Source organism: Lonchura striata, chromosome 5, assembly GCF_050655825.1.
Source record: "Lonchura striata isolate lonStrDom1 chromosome 5, ASM5065582v1, whole genome shotgun sequence".
Taxonomy (NCBI): Eukaryota; Metazoa; Chordata; class Aves; order Passeriformes; family Estrildidae; genus Lonchura; species Lonchura striata.
The window spans coordinates 35,271,977-35,294,031 of NC_140707.1; the positions used below are offsets into that span (position 1 = coordinate 35,271,977).

Below are 22,055 nucleotides of genomic sequence, written 5' to 3' on the forward strand. Positions count from 1 at the left end.
ATCCTTCTCAGTAATTCAGTCTTTCTGGGTCCCTGGAATTTTGTTGAAATTAGTATCTAATTTCAATAGATTTTACTAAAGAATGTAATGACATAAATAAACCCACACATTAAACTTTAATTAGCAGCAGAACGATTTCTGTTTGCACAACAGCTGATGTAGGAATATGCAAACTATTCTTACAGCAATTGTCCTATCTAGTAGTAAAAACAGCCTGGTTTCTCTTACCTGAGATGGAGGAGAGGTGGAAAAAGATGTGGTACACACTTCTTGGGAATCTTCTACTGAGGGGTATACTGCAGCATTGTCCTCACCAGCTCTAAAGCAGCAAGAAAAGACAAGTTTTCTAACTGGAAATATTCCTTAAAACAAACAAATAGTAAAACACAGTGGGACAAACACTGCAGGGAGGTTGAGAGTATTTGGGTGTAGTTGAAAGGAGAATTATGAAGGGCTCTCAACTGCTTGCCAGATCTGAGGAAAAACATCAGTTTTCCTCAGGTCTTTGTCTTCTATTCCATGTAAAATAACAGGTGTTTCTAACTCAAGCTTTTGTTATACCAGCTAGTGCTGCTAGCTTTGGTGTTTACACAACTATTGTCAAACAACATCACTGGTCCAAACTTGAATGCCCTCACATTCATTTTAGAGAGGGCAAACCTCTCATCTCCAAAGAGAAATTAAACTGATCTTCCCCAGTGGAAATATCCAGGGATGCATGCATCTAGACATGTAGTTCTGCATCAGGAAATATTACACTTTCAAATTCCTGAAGGCAGCCAAGATTAAATATCCTTTGTGTCCAAGTGCTTCTGTGAAGAATTTGGGAAAATACTGGGGCATGCTGCACTCAGCCATCACAATGTGAGGAGAAAAATGTCACCTTTCATCACATGTTTAACTATGCCAATATGACTGACACTAATTCTCCAGTGTCCCTTCCCATGCTGTCAACAAATAGTGGAAAAGGCTCTGTATTTGGACGTAATGGATGCCTTTACCATGGCCCATGACTTCAACTCAGTATTTCCTCACCTGTAGTTGCAGGGATGCATGGGTGAAGAGCTGGGATAGGGACGGTCCACAAAGTGATCAATTATAATCCCCATGATAGGAGGGGTCCTCTCAAACTGCCTGCAAGGCAACAAGCAATGGTGTTACTGGCTTTTTCTCTCTACTCTTCCCAATTCATGGTGCCCTCACAGGAAACCCTTGTGTCTATTAATGGGACCAGAGCATCTTTACAATTTAGTCCTGTGACTCCAGGCATGCATCAGCGATTTGGAGTTCTAGAGCCTGGCTCAGGGCTACCCAAATACTCCCCTTGCTGCAAGGCTTAAGCGAGACAGAGAGCATTCTTCATGAAAGAGAATCTCAGCAGGAAAGGATAAGCAGAAGGGAAAGATTTGGGGGCTCAGAACACGAGGGGTTTAACAGTAAATTAATTGTAAAACAGTTTCTGGCATAATCACATTTTCTCACCTGGTTGACATGAAAGCAAGGTTGATTCTGTAGGCACAAGACAAAGTGATGGTGCCCACTGGGGTACCCACTGTCCCAACACGGACTGTCTGGAAACCTGTCAAGTTAAGCAATGATTATCAGTTTCACTGATTATTTATGTGCCATACTTTTTTATTCTGAGGTTACATTATCTTATTTCAGTAGTGTTACCATTATCTCTTGCAATCTGAACCTCAAAAACACACATACAACCCATAAAAAAACAGCAGCACTAGGTTGCCTTGCTGGTAGGCTTCACTTGCAAAACTTCTGAGGTTGCTTCCTGGCTTCTTGATGTAAAATATTATTTTGAAGCGCTTCTTGTTCCTCAGTAGATCATGATCTCCTTTACCAGTCCTGACCCTTATCAACATAATTCCATATTCTTATTTCAGTTCTGTATCACTGGAGTCAAACTGGCAGTCACCTGAGACTTTGTTCAAGTACCACCATTATACTTGTCACCTTGTGACACAAGGCTGCACTGGCAGAGCCAGACAAAAAGTATATGTAAGCCTCAGACTAATTTTCCTTATGATACTTGTGAATAGTAACCAAAAGGCAGTCAGAATGAAACAGTTCTGCTCTTGTTTGTGTGTTGTCTAATCATACCTTCTCCCAAACCACTCAGCTGGACTTCACCAAAATATATCCTGAAAGAAAAGGAAAAAGAAAAGCTGTTAGATCCAGCTGGGACGTAATGCTATACATGTCCTTATTCCTTACTTAATTTTGGGAGTTGGAAGGCTGGAACTACATTTCCTCTTCAGAAAAAAAAAAAAGCCCAAAATAAATGGCTGTAATGCCCATCTCAAAAAACCTTACAGCTGCTCCAGAAGAACAGGTCATGTAAAAAGAAGAAGAAAGAGAAAATGGTAGTCCAATCAGAAATTTCTCTTTTTTTAAGCCTCTGTGGTTAAGTCTACAGTTCAGAGCAAAAATGTCAAGTGATACAAATGTCAGAGATAGGTCTGAGTCTAAAAGCTGATGCCCATCACACAACATAAAAGATTAACTGTGCTGTAAAGAGACCTGCTCTTAAGTACATGCCAAGTCAGCAATGGAGGCAAAAATGTGAAAATGGCTGGAATTTCTTTTTGAGTTCTCAGCTGTGAAAATGACAACAAATCTGAAACTTACAATCCTATAAATTAGCTATGCAAACATGTCAAAGACTTTTCTTACAGCCAAAAACAGCGTCTGGAAGATAATTATGAACAAGCCAGTCAGACTCACAGGCTAAACCAAGTTGAACATAGCAGAGGTATGAGTAAACTGCAAAAGCTACAGGATGTGGAATTGAAAATGCATCTTTAAAATGGAGTAACAGGACAGAGTCTGAATCTATGCTGCAAAAGTACACATTGCAGTTATGTGCAATGTAGACAGGCATTTAACAAACACAAGCCAGACACCAAACAACTGAATGCTAGTAAGCAATTGCATGTAGAATTTTTTTTACTCTTCCTAACATGGTAGGCAAACACTTCACAGCCTGTGCTTAGCTTTTCTTTCAATGGCTCAAGTAAAGGGTATAAGGTGATACATAGATCAAAGTTTTCTTTTGTCACTGACCAGTAGTACTTCTGTACAAATAATTTGATTTTATTATTACTCATCCCTTTTAAACTACATTTGCAGTTACACTGTGCAAGTCTAGGGCCTCTCCTTTTTGCATTTCAAATGGGAATTTTTTGTTTTACCTGTACAATATTACATATTCATGGCCTTGTTTCCTAGAGAGTCTGTAGGCTGGAGTTACTCTGGTTATAGCAAGCAAAGACTTCAGCAGTAGAGACAGCCTGTTGTATACAGTGTATGAGACTTTGATTTCTTTGTCACACCTAGAGAACACAAAAGAAAACAATTAGTCTTCTGTTTACAACTAAGTTGCCTGGGTTTGGGGTTCTTGTTTGTTTTGGTTTGCAGTTGTTTTTGTTTATTTTATTTAAAACAAAAATTACTCTGGGCCAGCTGTTTAATTTTATTGCCAAAATGATAAATAAAGCCCCAGTGTGGCTACCTGTACTGACCAACCAGCTAAGAGTCTTGATTCAACCTAGTCACCTGCTGTAGAAGAAATTGCTGAAAAATGCCATGCAGCCTTCTACTAAAGAGACATCTTTTCAATATGAAAAACATTTGTCATTACTGAGACTATGAATTCTTGTATCTGAGGAAATCTACTAGTTGTAAGGGAAGAATGAAGACGGAATTTAATTACTAGTTTATGTTCTTGACACTGGTGTTAATACAGATTGACTGCTCCTCCACACAAAGAGGGGAGTTCCCTTTGAAGCGCCCCTGGCCACACAGCCAGTATGTGCTCATTGATCACATGGATTAACCAGATGTACCCAATGCCTCAGCTATGAGCTATAAAGAATGTACTTACTTCTCATTCATTTCTAGACACCAAATTTCCAGCTCCATGGAGTCCCCCTGTATCAGAGAAAAGATGGCAAACAAAGGATCATTTCAGAATATAAACCTTTTCAAATCTCATTAGTGATCAGCAATGGCCACACCTCTCAATGATTTGACTTCTGGTTCCCACTTTCTTGTGATATAATGATAGAAAAAGGTGCACTGAAAGTGTCCCTGCACAATTATATCACTTGAGGGAATACCTTCCTCAGAATACTTAAGTTCTTCATGGAGTAAGAAATTAGTTTCTTAAAATTTAAGAATTTAATTTTCTTCAAATCGGCTTCTTAAGAAATTTAGATTTTTCTGCTGTGTCATTTCTGTGTTTAGCCTCAGATTTTTGCAGTGAATTGCTTCTGTTAAACAATACATTTGTTTTCATTAGCATATCACCTACCTTAATAAAATTTACATATCCTCACATTGTCTTGGATTAAAGGGCAGGAGCTCTGGTAGTTGACTTAAGATTCAGGCCAAAAAACCCACAAATAAAATACAGGGCTTCTGTTTTATTCAGTTCTCACCTCTGAGGTTTTGAGAGAAATCTCCACGCACATAGACCGTCCAACAGCGGGCAGCTGTCCTGCCAGGGCCTTCTTTGCTTCATGAGTAACCTCTGGTATATCTTTGATTGCTAAATTGAACTGCAGAATCAAAGAGATGGTTCCATTTTTTTATTTCTTTGAAAAACTGCCTGATGGCACATTTCAGACAGGTTCACAGACCCATATATAACATACTAGGTCAGTGTCCACTGAAATATTTATGAAACAGAAAATTCCCAGCTGGGTTCAAGCTTTTCATATTTACAAAGATTCCCTTGGCTGCTAATTCAAATGTTTTTCTTAATCCTGCTATAAAAAATATGCTCCTTTTCCCTCACTTCAGTCCTATCTTCACCCACAGAGTATCTTGAGTATTTTCACTATTAATAAAGCCCATTACTAAAACGTCCTGAATTGCAGAGTAGCAAACTTCTGACAGATAAGAACTCATCACCCCACCCCCAAGCAGATCTTGGAAATGTCCCTTAGCTGGCAGGAGTTGCTGAGAGGCATCATTTCTCTTTCCCCTCATCAGCCTGTAAGAGTCTGGAGTGATTTGTTGCATGTGAACAACAACCACCAACCCCCGCAACATCACCAATGAACATAACTAAATATAGTACCTACTCTATGAATAATTATTATTACTGTCTGCACAAGACTGTAATAATCATGTGGTGTTCTCAGCACACACACAGAGTCATGGAGTTGCTTTAAAAAATATGACCTTACCCAGTCAGAACCTGTTGGGGAGGATGATGAGCGGGTACAGATTTTCTCTCCAAGTCGGGCCTGGACAATTACTTGTACTGTCTGGAATAGAAAGAAAAGAATACTTAGTAATGTTCTGGGCTCTGCACAGCCCTCAGTTCAGATCCCAAGCTACATATGCTCGAGTGAAAAAAATGAAAGGGCTGACCATGATATAGAGAAGTAGAGTTTGCTACACTGTTCTTCAGTTCTAGTAAATTTAAATTATTACATGTAACAGGCAAATGTATTTCAGAAAGAAAATCATTTTAGGCTTACCTTTCTCTGTAAGAACATTAAGAGATAAAGTCGATTTTGCAATCAAGATTTGCAGTTTTCAACAGAAAATTTAGAAAAACTACAAAACTATCCCAAGCCTGGACAACTAAACTAAAGCCAAATGAATCTCTACATTTATACCAAAGCCATTGTCAGATTATTTACTTTCACCTATGTATGAAGTGAGGCCAAATTTTATAATTACATATCAACATCATTCAAAAGAACATTCTGGTATTATTGTTTTTGGATGCAATATAAAAATGTAGATAGGCTGAAAGAGTGGAGTGCAGCAGAATAAACTACCTAACAGCTGGTGGTTAGACATGCTGCTAGAATCCCAAAGCTGACAGAGGTGTAAAGTGCTTACAACTGATTCTAAAGCAAGATGTTTCTGGAGGAAGGAAGAGGATTTGAGGGTAGAAAAACAGGGAAAAGATGTTTTTCTAGTTGTTCTCAGCAATCTCCTAAATTTGACATCACCTTTCCTTGCTTTGTTTCTCATCAAAACAACACAACAAACCCAAACCTCAGTCTTGTTATTCTAGCCACACAGAGTACATCATTTGTTTCGTGGGGATTTTTAAACAAGGAAGAAGAGTCATTTGCCAAAGGAGAAAAATTACCTTTAAAGCAAAAAATTTGATGAACTTGTCCAGGTCCTTCCTGTCCTGGGAACTGAGATCAGTGTCCATTGCATATGGCAATCTGAAATATAGCACAGGTCTGGGAATGAAATCTTCCAGCTTTCTGTTTAGTTTTCAAAATATTTTTGCCATTAGAGGCCACCTCGAAAGAAATTATAAGTACCAGAGCACTCTACCTGTCAAAATCTGAAAATGCTAAAACCTTTGGTATATAAGTGTGAGGTATAAATGCACATTGATAGTTTATCTGGTCAGTGCAAAGATCAAAAAAATTTAAAAAACAAAAGAAGGCTGACAGTTAGAATTCAGTTCTTCAATTTTGCTAGCTTTATTTAAAAAAGCTAAACAAACAAACAACCCAGAACACCCCAACACCACAATGACTGCATTCTATGCCAAGTTAACCATCAGATATGAAGGTGTTTACTTCAAAAATAATGTATCTTTGGCTATGAGCACTGGTCAAACCCAAGCCAAATTGTTTTATTGAGCCTGAAATTCTTAGAACAGTATTTCAGTGGTATTTCAGCAGAAATCTGTATAATAAACCATTTCTGGAACAGGCTACACTGCTTCTTTACTTTCAAAAAAATAGTACTTGCAGTAAAACTATACAACTACAAAATTTACCTACAACCAATTGAAAAGACACATTTTTGACAATAAATAGACTAAAATCCTCTGTTCACTTCTCTTTAAAGCTCTGATAATGAATACTTAGCTTTCACATTGACACTGCCTTGTTTTTCAAAATACAATTGTTTCTAGGAACACAATGAACTTGCACAGCGTCTGAAGCAGGGCAGGGCAAAGCACTAATCCTATTTTTGTCACCATCATGTCACATGGCCTGGGATAAATCAAAATTCTTCTGTCTCTCAGCTTCTTCACACGTAAGTTAATAATCATATAGAGACCATTGGGGAAGAATGCCTTACTTAGCAGCATTCATTGTAGTTTTTGCTTGTAAGCCTTCAAAGTATTAATTCACTCTTAACCCCATTGCAGTTTTGAGACAGCTAATCAGGCTGAAGCAGCTTGTCAGACATCCCATATTTACAGAACGTGCTGCTCCTCGCAGGAATGCTGGCAAGCTGAGCTCAGGGAGCACAAGCAACTGCTGAGCACAACGTTAGTCCGTGTTCAATCATTAAGCAAAGACTGAACTTACAGCAAGGTATGCTGTTTATGCAAATTAAAGCTTACAGGGCAAAAGGGCCAATAGCCCTGTTCAGATAAAAAATACAGAATCTTTCATGACCATGCACATGCAGTACTTCTGTTTAAAATATTGCACTTAATGACAGTAAAGCCCAATGCTTTAGGAGCATCAATCAAAAAGGGCTGCAAGGTAGGAGTACTGCACTTTACAGAGCATTTTATATGCTCTTTGTGCTGCTTTCTGAATGACTCTATAAAAAGAAAGCTGGACATACAGTATAGTTGAAAGTTCCTAGGCTACATTCATACCATATCTACTTAAGCTTTACTGTTTTCATTATAAATTATAATTTAAATTGAGAACTAACAACAAAAGTGATTCAGGATCAAATCAGATAATTTTCAAATTATCCTTTGGATACTTCAACCTCATTATTAAAAACATTATCCCTTCTTTCCCTGCATCTACCTCCACTAGAGAGATTACAGACCCTTTCTACTCTGGGGGATGCAAAAGGAAGTCAGCATTTAGTGCTTGATGCAGTACTTAAAATTAAAAAAACCAACCCTTTAGTACAGACATGTACCGCTACAGAAAAAAACCCAAAAAACCAAAACAACACAAATCCCCAAAAACAAACAAAACTCCAGGCAAGAAAAACCTGTTATTATTATTTTGACTCGATTAAGTACAGCACTGTAAGGGCTGAGGAGGTCTGAGATCTTTGACAAACCTGGTCGATATAGGCAATAAAATACTGGATTAAAAAAATATTTTTCTCAGTGAAGAGAATGCTGACATTTAAATCCTAAAAAAAAAAAAAAAAAAAAAATCATACTGGGTTTTAATGTGAAAAGTGATATGTAACCCCTGCAGAAAGATGCAAACAAATATATATCCCAATATTGTGGGAGAGCTGTCAAATAAAGCACCCACATTTGCTTTTTGATGCTGGAAAGAAGTTTTGGTATCAACTATTTAATATGCTTGGGAACTAATGGAAGGTGCTAGGCTCACTGATCTGTTAGGAAAGGAAACAAAGATGATCATCAGCATGGCTCTATGTGCAGTACAGGAATTCGTTCTAATGACCCAAATATCTCTAGAGGTGAGAAACAGCTATCAGAGGGTTCAAAAAATAAGAGCCTCATGGTTCTGCCCTGCTGCAGCAGAATGGGGATTCTTCCTGGAAGATATGAAACTACCTGTAACATTCACCAGACATTTGGAGATTCATACTGTTACCTCTCAAGCTCCAAATGCCAGCAACAGTTAACCCACTAGAGTCCAAAGTAGAGCAGAAAGTATCAGGCAAGGTTTCCTGGAAAGGAATAAGCAATTTAATGGGAAAACTGGGACTTTGGAACTTGTTCCTGAAATATATAAGAGCTCTCATCTGACAGCCATCATCTCCTCATTTTTGTAGGGGGGCCTCTGGTGATTGCCTGAGACCTTCTAAGGCTTAAAACAGTGTTCACCTTTAGAGTAATTGTTGGTAAGAGTTAAGATGGAGCTAGAATTATGGCAAACTTTTTATTTACAAAAAATTTTTGGTACTGTCAAGTTAGCTGCCACAGCTGACCTGAACAGAAGGAAATTCTTTAAACTTAGTTCCACCAAACTCAATCAACTTCTCATGTCCAGTAGATTGCAATGCCAGCATGGCTCCTTAAGTGCTACTGCACAGGCCTATGCTTAACTCAAGGAAAATGCTGGCTCATTTTACAGTGAATAACAACTAGAAGTAAATAACCTTTGGTCTAGGTTAGAAAAATACAGATGATTGATTTCCCCTCAACCAGGTAATCCCTTAAGTAAACTGATATATTTACCAGCACATGATGCAACAAACATCTTGTCCATATGGCTTTTTGCTTTGTCTCCCACTTCCTGCAACACCCATTTTTATCTATTGCTTTTATTTATATGCTTTTATCTTCACTTTACTGTGAACAGAAACATCAGAAACAGGCTGTTCAAAGGAGAACTGCCACATGTGGCTCTCTTGACTAAATCCTTATTCCTTCTCCCAAGGTGGGAACAGATTTTATCCAACAGTTTAACATCTAAACGTTGTGCCTTATATGCTCTACTGCTATTTATACCCTCCTGTGAGGAGAAGGACACATCAGCATAAGGTGATGGCGCTGTTTGCATGATGCAAGGAACTGCAAGAGCCCTCCCCTTAATGCCTCGGCAGAGCCGAGAGAACTCCAGCAAGAGGCACGCCGTGCTCCCAGCGCTGCTCCGTGCTCCCAGCCGAGAGCAGGCGCGCTGCCCTGGGAGCGGCCCCGCTGCCGGCACACAGCCCCAACCCAGCACACAGCAGCTGCACGGGAACACCTGGGACCACCGGCGTCACACCACGTGGAGCCCACCAGGTGTTCCATACGTGGGAATTGAGCCGGTACATCTCTGTGACACCTACAGAAACGGGAAAAGAGCAGGAGCTCCTGACACATACCAGGCACTATTATTGCTGCTGGGGAAAGCATACAGAGGCTGCTTCCTGTATTTCTCTCTGAGCTATGGCTGCTACAACTTAAAGTTATCTGCTTTCTTTTCAACCAGACATTCATAATGCAAAATAATTATTCATGGTTCTTATCCTAGAGTGAAATTAAAAGGACAAGAGGGAAGAAACCAGAGTGAGTGTAGCTGTAAAGGAGAGGGCTGTGGACAGCTCTCATCCCAGCTGTTTGTCCCCAGTTACCTGACTGTGCACTCCAGACTGCACTCCTTGCCTATACCACTCTTCCAGAACTTCTTTTTTAATACAGGAGCAAATCCAATCTCCAAGTATGTCCTATGAGAAGCTCAGAAAAGCCTTGTTGAACCATGAAGTAAACAAGAAGTACATGGAAGTTTTTGAAGCTTTTAAGAGTGTCTAGAACACATCCTCCCTTCAATGAACAAGAAGCTTCACTGCAAGCAGGTATTTTGAGCACAGTAATACGCAATTATATAAATATCTTCATAAACACAGTGCTCTGTTTCAAGACTGGGCCTACAAGTCAAACTCCAGTATCCTACAATTACTTAAAATTAATCTCCATTTTGCCTTCTTAGTAGATTAGTCAGAAACCTATGGAGAAATACCAAACAGTTTAAATTTTAAGGTGTGATGCTCTCATTCTTTAAAGTTTATGGATTTTTTAAAAGAGAAGATTAAATTCTATAGCAGAATAGAATAAATTCAATAGCAGAAAAACTGTTTCACATGAAATAAACACTCTGATGTAATCATAGGCTCTGTAGTTCACTGTATGCTCAGGTTTTGACTGATAAAGAGGTAATTTTTCCTCCTGATCAGGAAACAGATTCACTTTATAACCAATAAATGACTCTGCAGCTTAGTAAATACCTTACTAAAGCCAGCACTGCCAGCTCCACTGACTTAGAAACAAAATTAAGTAATTCCTGTTGACCAGCAGTTACATTCTGTACTTCCCTAAGGTCTAAAACTGGTATCAGTCCAAAGGTCCATCTTCTCTGTTTTGTTTGTCAAGCCAAAGCATACAGACTACACTAGAATCTGTTCCTACATACCCTGCACTGTAATCACCAACACAAATCCCCACCTATCAACTATTGTATGAACACATGTTCAGAAATGTTAAGATTATACAATACCATTTAAGCAAAATAAAGTGATCCTGTGTGATCCTTCCGGACATCTACAGATAGCCTGGCTCATCTGAAAGACTTATTTCTTGCCACAAGAAGGAAGGGTCCTCCAGGTCAGGCCACCCCTGTAAGAATTTAGAGATGCTCTAAACTTTTATTTGGATAGCAAACTGATTTTCAGCTAAGGGAGTAATTTGCCATGTTTTTCCTCCTTGGTACGTGCCTTGTCACATTGCTTTTGGGATTTGTAAGTAGGCAGTTTGTACGCTTAGTTAAAGAGTCGCTTTTCTACCTGTCCGCTGACAAGGAAGGCATATCTGCTCCCACCGAATCCACGGGAACGATTTTGACTGTGCTCTAAGCGCCACACCTCCAACAGGAAAGAAAGATAGACCACCTATAAACCTCTGCTCTTTCCCAGCATACCACAAACTGGCATCTCACAGGAAGCCTATTAAGAGTATATAATGGAGCGTGGGGTGTCAGATTCTACTATTTCCAACAAGCTCTGAAGCATTTTGGTTTGAAATGACCACTTGCTGAGATTACAGCGGGCCACGTCTTTCCCAGGCTCCACTGACAGCCACCAGGAAAACGAATCGCAGCCGACAGCGACTGTCGGGAACCGACGACCCCCGCGAGCAGCGAAGCAAAGTAAACGGAGACGCGAAGCCGTAGCCAAAGGTTTAAGACGCACGTCACAGCCCCCTCCCCTGGAAGGGCTCCGCAGGCTGGCGGAGCTCGCAGCCTGCCCTGCGGGGCCCGCGGTACCTGCGCGGGGCCGGCAGTGCTGGCGGCGCGGCGGCTCATCCCGCGCGGGGCCCGCTCCGCCTCCGCGCCCCGGCGCCTCCTCCGCCTCCCACCGGGCGCGGGGAGAGCCCCGCGGCCCCGGGGCCGTGACCGCCGCCTCCAAGCCCCGAAGCCGCTCCGAGGCTCCGGCCGGCGCCCCTCCTCCTCCTCGTTCCCGGCCCGGGGGTCTCTCCGCGAGTGTCAGCGCCGGCGGGGGCGCACGGCCGGCGGCGGGGGCCGGGCCGGGGCTGCCGCTGCCCTCAGAGCCGCGGGCTGCGCCGCGCAACCGCCATCGCCGTCGCCATCGCCGCTGTTTGTTTTCATCCGCTGCGGGCGGGGGGGGAAGGAAGGAAGGAGGGAGGGAGGGAGGGAAGAAGGGAGGTGCCTGAGTGTCCGCGGCGGCACTTTCCGCACGCAGCCGCCGCGCCCCGCGGCGCGCTGAGCCCGCAGCCCGGGGGGGCGGCAGGTCGCCGAGGCCGGGAGAAGCGGGGCAGCGCCCGGCGCCGCTCCCGCCGAGAGCCCTTGCCTGTGGCGAATCTGTCGCGGCGAATGTGGGGCCGGGCCGGCGGGGACCGCCTGGGAGCGGCCGCGGGGCCGGTGAGGGCTGGGCGGGCTCCGGCGGAGTCTGGCGGCCCGTGGTCCGGGCGCCCGGCAAGGGCAGCGCCCGCCGGGGCTGCGAGACTGCCCGCGGGGCTGCCCCCGGCTCTGTCTGCCGTGCCCGGCGGCGGGGGCTGGGGACGGCTCCAGCTCCCTCTCCGCCACGGGAGGTGAATTCCTGTCAGCGCCAGGCAGTTGTCGGCCCCGCGGTGAGCCCAGCTGCCTGCCCGTGTATTTAAAGCAGAAAAAGACAAGTAAAAAGATTTGCTGGATGATCAGACTGAAGACTGAAAGGAAAATGGTAACGGAGTCTGGAAAGCTCACCAGTAACAACTGTTCTGAGTATCCTTTTTAGCTTTATGCAGGTGAAGCCTCTGGGAAAGCCCTGTGGTAGGGGAGCTCCAGGGGACGCCCCTGGCCGTCAGCCATGGCCGTACCTATCGCGGTTCTTGACTGCGACCTCTTGCTCTATGGCCGCGGACACAGGACTTTGGATCGCTTCAAGCTGGAGGATGTCACGGATGAGTATCTAGTATCCACATACGGCTTTCCCCGACAGTTCATTTGCTACCTGGTGGATCTCCTGGGAGCCACTCTCTCACGCCCTACACAGCGATCCAGGGCCATCAGTCCAGAGACGCAAATACTTGCTGCGCTGGGTTTCTATACCTCCGGCTCCTTCCAGACTCGCATGGGGGATGCTATTGGCATTAGCCAAGCCTCGATGAGCCGCTGTGTTGCCAATGTAACTGAGGCACTGGTGGAAAGAGCCTCACAGTTCATTCACTTTCCTAAAGATGAAGCTGCTCTACAGACCCTGAAGGATGACTTTTATGGACTGGCAGGAATGCCAGGAGTGCTTGGGGTGGTTGACTGCACTCACGTGGCAATCAAAGCGCCCAATGCTGAGGACCTGTCCTATGTGAACCGAAAGGGTCTCCATTCCCTGAACTGCCTCATGGTCTGTGATTCCAGAGGAGTCCTCCTTAGTGCTGAAACACACTGGCCAGGCAGCCTGCCTGACTGCACGGTGTTAGAGCAGGCAGCCCTCACAAGCCAGTTTGAAACTGAGCTACATAAAGATGGCTGGCTACTTGGTAAGTCAATTTTTTATCCTTATTTTCAGTAGAAAGTCTATGTTGTCTCCTTACTGAGCGAGAACCTCTGGGCACAAGTATATGTTTACTTTCAATTGTTTTCCTGCAAATTGCTTTGAGATTTATGACTCAGTTCGGACAACCTTTATCCTGGACGCTTAGAACAGTAACTTCTAATCTGTGTTTTATACAGTCTGATTATTGTATGTATTAATCCTCATTAATTCTGTTAATAGCTTTCTTTCAGTATTCTACACTTTTCCATGCTGAATTATGCAATTTTTAATTCTAGGTACTGCCCTAGTCCAATTGTTTCCCCCTGTTTTATGCAGTAGATTAATTCTTTTAAAACTCTTCTGTGGAAAATCTTGTGTAAAACTGAACGCTTTTACTTTGTCACATTTGTAAACTAGAGTTACTTCTTCCTTTACTGTTTCTTTTAGCCAGAGGAAGACCTTAATTCTTTATCTGCTCTACCAGAAACCCAGGCTGAAATCTGTGGCTAACTGTAGGTATGTAACCTGTCCTGCTCCTTTCCACTATAACAGGTGACAGCTCCTTCTTGCTCCGGACGTGGTTGATGACCCCTCTGCACATTCCCGAGACGCCTGCAGAGTACCGCTACAACATGGCCCATTCCGCCACTCACAACATCATTGAGCGCACGTTCAGAACCATTCGGTCGCGGTTCCGCTGCCTCGATGGCTCCAAAGGCACCCTGCAGTATTCTCCAGAGAAGTCCAGCCACATCATTCTGGCCTGCTGCGTGCTTCATAACATCTCCCTGCAACATGGGCTGGACGTGTGGTCTGCACCAACCGCAGGACACCTGGAACAATCGGAAGAAGAATATGAGCAAATGGAATCAGTGGACTCGGAAGCCTGTCGTGTTCGTCAGGAACTTTTACTTACTCATTTTAGCTAATGTGACAGAGAGAAGGCTTTTAGCAGTTCATCTGGGAAGTTATCTGGAGGAAATATGCCCCTTCCTCTTCTTTAAGCCTGTAAAGACTTAAGCAGATGTGAGACGAGAAGAAATATACTCTCTGCATTTCAGGCAAATTTCTGAACTCCTCTCAGTCTCTCCAGAGATTCTGTTTAATTGGTACATTTTTGCTGTCATGATGCTTAGAGGCACCCCATTCACTTGACTTAGAGAGCAAGGACTAATGTGACAACAGTGGAAAAATTAGGGAAATTGCCTCTTATACTGATGGAAAATCTGTAAACCTGGCACTGTTTTACAAGTGCAATTCTATTCCACCGTGTAACTCAAAACACTTATGATTGATTAAACAGTATTTTGCACAAATTAAATTTCCACATGAGCTTCTTTTTACTGTCAATTCATGAGCAGCAAAGCAAACATTTATATTTTTGTTTGCAGGTATAAATTCTTGCTCAACACCATTTTGCCATTTTGTACATCTCACAAACCCCAGTGATTTCTCTGAAAGCTGGCAGCTGTGTTCTGGGAGAGTCTGGCATTTTGCTGGGCACACACTAGTGCTTGCACAGTTCTGGAAGGATCGATCGAATATTCCTTCTTTCCCAAACAGGCTCAAGAAGATGTTAAGCTATGGTGACTCTGTCGGGTACTTAACAGACATCAGGAAATAGGCTAGTGGAGGTGAGGCTGCTTTTCTCCTGCAGCAGGAAACTGGTTGTCTTGTTGGCTGCTGTGAAAGAAATGCCAAGATCTGACTGGGTCACAGAAATTGAACCGGTTGCAAAAGTTCTCCTTTTAGACCAAAGCACAGGTGTGGAAAGGCTGCTCTAGCAATGCTGGCAATCTACTTCAGTGGAACAAGATGACTGATACATGCAGTTGTTGCTGGCACAAGGCTGGGCAGTTTCCTGGAAATGTTCTGTTTCTAAAAGGTACAAGTGTTTCCAAGGATCTCATGACAGCAGTCTAAGAAAATTTTGTTTCTTAGATTTTATTGTTTAGTGGGCAGTAAATGTGACAAAAGTGGTAGGGAATGCAGAAAACTACAAAACTGTAGCTGCCTAAAGTAGCAGTTACACTGCCTGGCATTGTGGATCTGTCCTTTTAGAGGAAGTGAGCCGGAATCATGCCCCACATTTGATAAATATAGGAGTATGGGACATGTTTCGCAGTGCAGGGTGGACATGCAGGATGGACATACACTCTGCCAGGTTTGCAGTGGCAGTAGGCACTTACTATCTCACAGAAAACCAAGCATGCTTGATGATGTGTAAACAAAACATTTTCAGAAGCCTCAATGAGAGCTTTAAAATATTATGTACAAAGATCTCAGATGTAATTCAGTTTTCTTTATGCAAGGTGTTATACAAGAACTACTGTTGGTTACTGCAGCAAAACTCCTGCTCCTTTTACCTAGGAAAAAGCAGACAAGCATTGTTTTCTAAAAAAAGCATTTTTAAGGTAAGAGTTGCTGCCGTATATGGTGCCTGACGGCTCATAATCACATCTGAGTCTGTGCTAAAAATACTGTTCACTAGACCAAAACACCAGCAGACACTGAATGAGCTGTGTGGGGGTGGTAAGGTCAAGTGAGACTTGGACATGTGTAGGTACAAACATTGTCACTTAATGACAAGCTGGAGTTTCTCAATTTACGCTATGAATAGCTCTTCCCAGCATGTGCTGAGGCCAGAGCAAACTCAGAGAGAAGGCACTTCCTGGAACACATTTGCTGCTCAGTTTTGTCTTCTTTCAGACACTGTCACTTGTGGTAGAGTTTAATTTCAAAACTGATCTCAGTGCTTATCAGTTTGGGCAAAAACTGCATCAAGCCACGCCAGACAAAAGCCATCCACTAACACTATTCTTACCTGAGTCAGATATCAGTACCCTTCTCTTCACTCAGGAAATCCAGGGAGCGGTTTCCACTGCATACTCCTGAGCAGCTTCCTTCAAAACCATTCACCCAGACTTTTTTCTTTTCCCTCATGGGGTCAGGTTGCTCATATCTCTGTCCATCCAATCTGGCCTTGAACACTTCAGGGATGGGGAATTCACAGCTTCTCTGGACAAGATGTTCCTGTGCCTCACCACCCTCACAGTAAAGAATTTTCTCTACTATCTAATCTCAACCTACTTTCTCTCAATTTAAAGTCCCATCTTTCCTCTAAGTTCCCTTCAAGTACCAAAAGGCAGCAGTTAGGTCATGCAGGACCCTTGTCTTTTCCAGGCTGAAAAAAATTTGAAAAAATTATTTTCTGCAAATTGCTTTGAGATTTGTGATTTGGTTTAGAAAATCATGCTGTGAAAAGCCAATGTCCACAAAGGAGACAGAGGAGTCCTGCAACTTTATTTACTTTATTAGAATAAAAGGAAGGAGTTCACTGGGCCATCCCCCTGCGGGGTCCCTCAAGATTTTGGAGGACGCAGCCTCCTTTTATCCTAAATTCGCATTGCCCTGCTCCTTTCCCCATTGCCTGAGCTATTGGAAGGTACAGACTTCTCCATGTGCCTGCTACGTATTCCCCTAAAGTTCAGGAGCTCGAACTGTTTGGGTTCTGCGACAAGCTGGAGACCTCCAGGGCCACTGCTCCAGCACCGGGCCGGTTCTTCAGACCTGGGCGTTCGGGAAGACATTAACGCCCATTTCTGCTTTTCAGTCTGGACAACCCTTATCTTGGAAGTCTAGAACAGTAGCTTCCAATCTCTTTAATACAGTCTGTGGTACGTGTTAGTTTACATTCATTCTGTTAAGAGCATTTTTGCAGTATCCCACACCTCTCTAAGATAAATTATATAGATTTTAATTCTGGGCCAGGGCGCTGCCGCGCTGTTCTCGGGGCTCGACTGCTCTCGCCTGCCCTCCGTCGCCGCCGGGCGGCGGTTGAAGACCTCGTCTCTCGGCTGGCGCTGCCTGGCGGCGTTCTAGCCTCGGCTGCTCGGGCCTCGGTCCCGCGCTCGGCGCCGCCGCCGTTGGGCCCCGCTCGGCGCTCGGCTGGCCCGCCTGGCCGGAGCTCGGCGCGGCGGCGGCGACGGCGACCGACCCACCGAGCGCCCGACCCACCGACCGGGGCCGCCCCGCCGCCGGCCCCGCTCCGCCCCGCCGCTGCAGGTACGCTCCGGGCCTACGCGCGCCGCCGGCCCCGCGCCGAGGCCGCGCCGCCGCTCCCGGGCGGGCGCGGCCGGCCCCGCGGCGGCGCCCCGGAAGGCGGCGGTACCGACCTGCGTGAGGCCGCGGCGGGTGCAGCGCGGTCGGGAGGGAGTCGGGAGTCGGGAGTCGCTGCCGGGGCCGCTGTACTCCGCTGTCGGGAGTTCCGGGACCGCGGCCTTGCGGCGGGGGCGCGGGGAGGCCGGCGCCGCCTCGGGCCGGGCGCCGCGGCGGGAGAGCGCAGCCCGCCGCGCTGCCTCCCGCCGGGCCGCGGGGACGGCAGCCCCGGAGAGCGGCCGCAGGCCCGGCGGGAGCCGTGCCCCGTGCCGCCCTCCCGAGCGCGCCTCAAGCCGGGTTTTCTGTCCCAGCCCGGGCGCCTGGTGCTCCGCCGTCCGTCGCCCCTCTTGCTGCCCCTGCGGCACCGTTCGGGGCCCGGCCTCGGTCCAGCTGCGTTCTGGGGCTGTTGCTTCGGGGTGTTTTTCATTGTTGTTGGTGTTTTCCGGCCTTACCCGAATAAAATGTGCGGCAAGCGTCGTCTGCTCTATCTTTCCTGTTTTTCATGGTGTATTGCAGAACACCTGCTTGTGAAAGTAGTGTTTGGCATAAAATGCATTCAGGTGTGCCTCTTGTTACGTCTTGTCCTGTGAGGAAACGAACCCAGCTAATTCACCAGCTATGGAAATGTTTTTGTTGCCATCTACCATATTTTTCCTGCCAACACATAAATTTCTGTAGTGTTTGTGTAGTGTTTTTTGGATTACTTGTGATCCTGTCAATACCATGCATTCAGCTGCCTTTGGAAAGCAATTTTTCCTGTACTAAATCAGTATTTCATCTTCAAGAGATCCTGTAGGTGGTTACGAGTAGCTTTTCTCACTACACATTTTCAAGTATTGTTCTGTGGTGATAGATGAATTCAAGAATTGCTATCTAGATATAAGCCTGCCTTCAAGAAGATAGATTGTATGAAGTCTGTAAATATGGCCAGTGCTCAGTGCTGCTGTGAATGGAAGTTCAATTCTCCTCTGTTTGAAGTGTTCTTTAGTCTTTATTTAAAAACCCAGTGTGTTTTTCTATATTTGTCCTTGTTTACTGCTCCACCCAGCTTGGTGTCCTCTGCAAATGTCATCTGGCTTCTTTGCCTTTGCCACTCCCATCCTCTTTCAAATTGCTGATGGGAATGTTAAAAAGGGACCTAAGAATGACCTGCTGGTAATGTGCACTTATTGCCAGTCCATTATTGGTCTCTTAAGTTTGTTGTTGGGTCAGTTTTCAGAATGTGGTATGGGGTTAAACCCATGCAGATTTGAATGCCTTATGGGTGATGCAGGCAACAGGACTTGAAATCTCTGCTAAATTTAAAACCCTTTCTTGTGTTCTGAAAGACTGTTGTAATGCATTTCCTAACATTCATAACTCTTCACTGTAGCTTGTGTGCTAGTTCTGGAGTCCACAACTGGTGCTTCTTTGGGTAATTTTATTTTTAAAAATTGGTCCATTTCTATTTTGATGGTCACAAATAAGTGTATTTTTTGTGGCAGTGTGGCTCCTAATGAGTAGGGCTGTCCACTACAATTTACATTTTTCCTGATGCTTGGAATGAAGAACGTATTTGGATCCAAATGTCTGGACGTGCCTTTTCAGATTGAGTTGCTGGGAGTTTCTGCTGAATGTTTACTTTTGCTGACAGCTCCTTCTTAGTTTTCTTTCTTTTGCCCTTTTCTGAGTCATAACTGACCCTCTAGATTCTTGTTTGGTTGTTTCCTACTTTTCCATTTTCCAAGCAGCACTTTTAACTTTTATGCAGCTGTAACAACCAGTTCTAAAGAAGGCAAGCAATGATCCAGTCTGCTGGTATCCCTCTGCCAGAAGTTTGGCATTTGAATAATTATTTTTTTAAGAAGCTTCTGGAAAGAAACTCTAGTACAAATCTTTTATGCCGTGATTAGCAAACTGACTGAACTCATGGGTCTTGCAGAATTCTTGTTGATGTGAATGTTTACTACTAATGCAAGCAGCACTAAGGTTCTTTTTTTTTCACTGTTGAGTTTCTGGGGGCCTGATAAAGGGCATAATGCATGATAATAGTTACCTTGTGTGTTTTGTGTTAGTAGCCCTGTGCTATCTTAGCAAGGAGGGTAATAGAAAAAAATACTAGTAAGGGATGGACAGAAGAATTTAATTTTACAAAAGTGTATGACAATGGGATTTGCAGTGGAAGAGGATTAATATTAGAAATATTTTACTGGAAGGTTATTGCAGGATATAGTAGTTGCCTAATGGAAGACCCATTGATTGGGTTGCTTGAAACTAGAGGAGACCTCTTTCCTCTACAGGAGGAAGCAGTACTTGTCTGCATCTCAGGACTTAGTTGGTTGTTAGGAATTCTGACTGGGATTGCTGTCTAGTAGCTGTTTGTTGTCTCCAGTTTTTGTAAGCTGTTTGTTGAACAGGATGATGAGGTGTCAGGCTTTAACGTGGAGAGCATCATCTAAATCCATGTGCTCGCTCTGCTCCACTTCACATGTTCTCAGTGAGGTGTTTTGGGTTGTCCTTGCAGAGTGATTCCTGCTTCCTTCTTCCTGGTACGTATTACTAATTCTTCACCTTGAGCAGCGCAGAATTGCTGAGAGGAGTCTCTGACTCATGTTTTGGACACTTTTCCCCCTCCCTTTATATTCCTCCCACAGACCCAGTCTAAGGCCAAGAAGGGCAATGGTGTCAAGAATTTGCTGTGTTTCTTTGTTCCGAGTCTAAATCCTCATTGTCACCCACCTCTTCTATAATTCTGGTACATCTTTGTGTGAAGACTTCAGCTTCTGTGTGGGTCATTTTGGCTTTTTGTCTTTTTACTGTATTTCCACGTGAGCAAAAATTTTATGACCTGTATTTTCTAAAACATGTTCTTGCTTCCAGTTGCTTTTTCTTTATTACTTGGATGAGGTGCATGTGCCTTAAGTGTAGCCTTGAATGCATAAAACACTTTGTCTTCACCTTGGGGGTGTGTGATGCTGCTTCTGCTGCTCTGTAGTGTTGGCACTCCCACATTACTATGGAATGGGTGATGTCACTTGGGGGCACTTGGCTGTGGCCCTTGAAGAACTTGATGAGCTTGAAGAATCTTGATGTGACTATTAATGTAAATAATGGGCTTTTGAATTGAGAATTCCTTTGCCTTTCTGGCTAAATGAGAATAATTTTTAGGGGGTTAATCTGAATTCTGTATTGCTCTGGCTTTCTTTTCTCTCTGTCCCTCATTTCCTGCTGTGTATAATACTTAACAAAAGATGCTATGGTTTGAGTATGGAATTGTGGACACTAACTCTTAATCTTCCAGATCTCAGTTCTGTTGTTTGACTTACCTTAAAGCTTTGTGAAATTATATTTATTCTCTTCCTATCTTCTGAATTGAAACTAATGTCTCTCTTCTTAAGAATTCATTAAGTTAATGTGGAAGTTGTAATAATAGTTATGAAAGTCCTCCATATTCTCATTGGTAAATGAAACTGTCAGACTCCAGATATGGGTGATCACTTACATTTTTTATTATTATTACTTCCCTTTTTATATTTACCATTCATTTTTTGACCTTTAGGAGTTGATATCTGCAAGTTTCTCTTTCATGTCTTCATAATTTTACTGTAAATCGCCAGAATTTTAATGTACTTCTTACGTCTGAAAAGTTCTTTTATGTGTATTTAGCTCATTTAATCCAGACTGGGAAGACAAATTAAGATTCTAATGGCAATTAGTTACTTGTTGCAGTCATACAGGATCTGGAAATTACAAAGTACTATTGACATCTTTGTAGTGTAATTGGATTTCCTGAGCTGTTTGCAGTTTCAGTTTAAAACGCAGCATTGAATTTTTCAATCATGAAGCACTAAGACAAGTTATTTTTCTTTAGCAATCCTGTTTTATGTGTCAACACTTATTGCAGTGAGTACAATTTATAGAGCAGTGTGTCTACTGCATCTACAGAAAATGTGCTTTAGAATTACTTTCCATCTCTCTCTGGCTTTAATCTAGGCAAAACTTCAGCTTACACTATAATACTTTGGGGAGTATTTGAAAACTGGGAAGAGTAAAACCAGGACCATATAATGGAAGTGCCTTCATAGTATTGGTTTTGGGTTTTCTTGGATAGTTGCAGCATAAACTTCCTTTCACTTCTCCTAAGTGTTTTTTATTCTCTGTGTTAGGGGCACTTACTACAGACTGACTCTTGTTCTGATTAAATTCTTAAATTCAGCAGCTTTTTTTTTTTAAGCATAATCAAGCACACAAGTTGAAACAGAACAAAATAGAGTTTGGTAAGAGTTTAGCTTTTTTTATTGTTATGATTAATCATGCTTAAGACAGTTGTTACCCATCGGTAAACTGTTTTTGTTTGTGGGTTAGCCTTGTTTAAAGATTCTAGTCTAATGTAACTTTATTTTAAATTTTTGTTCATTTAGCTATTACTGCAAGGTATCTTGAAGTTTGCTCTATGCAAAATATTTTCAGGTATTTGGGGTTGGGTTTTTGTTTGTTTT

The 22,055-nt window shown here is 43.4% G+C and overlaps 3 protein-coding genes across 27 annotated transcripts in view; 2 read left to right on the plus strand and 1 right to left on the minus strand.

The window, feature by feature from the left end:
• The window catches only part of ATG13 (autophagy related 13), a 24,715-nt gene extending 12,041 nt beyond the window's left edge, over positions 1-12,674 (minus strand). For 6 of the 19 annotated variants that reach the window (XM_021533374.4, XM_021533371.4, XM_021533370.4 and 3 more), the window contains exons 1-10: positions 11,712-12,058; positions 6,131-6,212; positions 5,208-5,288; positions 4,455-4,574; positions 3,899-3,945; positions 3,207-3,347; positions 2,116-2,156; positions 1,483-1,579; positions 1,036-1,134; positions 229-319 (exon numbers count right to left, since the gene is read on the minus strand). In XM_021533374.4, the coding sequence (XP_021389049.2) occupies positions 229-319; positions 1,036-1,134; positions 1,483-1,579; positions 2,116-2,156; positions 3,207-3,347; positions 3,899-3,945; positions 4,455-4,574; positions 5,208-5,288; positions 6,131-6,199 (786 nt within the window). In that variant the 5' untranslated portion in view covers positions 6,200-6,212; positions 11,712-12,058. Of the gene's footprint in view, positions 1-228; positions 320-1,035; positions 1,135-1,482; positions 1,580-2,115; positions 2,157-3,206; positions 3,348-3,898; positions 3,946-4,454; positions 4,575-5,207; positions 5,289-6,130; positions 6,213-8,046; positions 8,071-8,558; positions 9,591-10,946; positions 11,066-11,711; positions 12,060-12,650 lie in introns of those variants that run through there. The other 13 variants (XM_021533375.4, XM_021533373.4, XM_085581808.1 and 10 more) reach the window with 11 other exon arrangements.
• A 79-nt stretch (positions 12,675-12,753) lies between these two features.
• HARBI1 (harbinger transposase derived 1) lies at positions 12,754-14,756 on the plus strand. The gene is made up of 2 exons (XM_021533621.4): positions 12,754-13,423; positions 13,972-14,756. Exons 1-2 carry the CDS (start codon positions 12,754-12,756, stop codon positions 14,346-14,348), a joined length of 1,047 nt encoding a protein of 348 aa, XP_021389296.3. The 3' UTR covers positions 14,349-14,756.
• Positions 14,757-17,329: 2,573 nt separating this feature from the next.
• AMBRA1 (autophagy and beclin 1 regulator 1) overlaps positions 17,330-22,055 on the plus strand; it is a 123,951-nt gene continuing 119,225 nt past the window's right edge. For 6 of the 7 annotated variants that reach the window (XM_021533385.4, XM_021533386.4, XM_085581793.1 and 3 more), the window contains exon 1: positions 17,331-17,484. The gene's annotated coding sequence lies outside the window, so the exon portion shown is untranslated. Of the gene's footprint in view, positions 17,485-22,055 lie in introns of all 7 variants that reach the window. The other variant, XM_021533387.4, reaches the window with a different exon arrangement.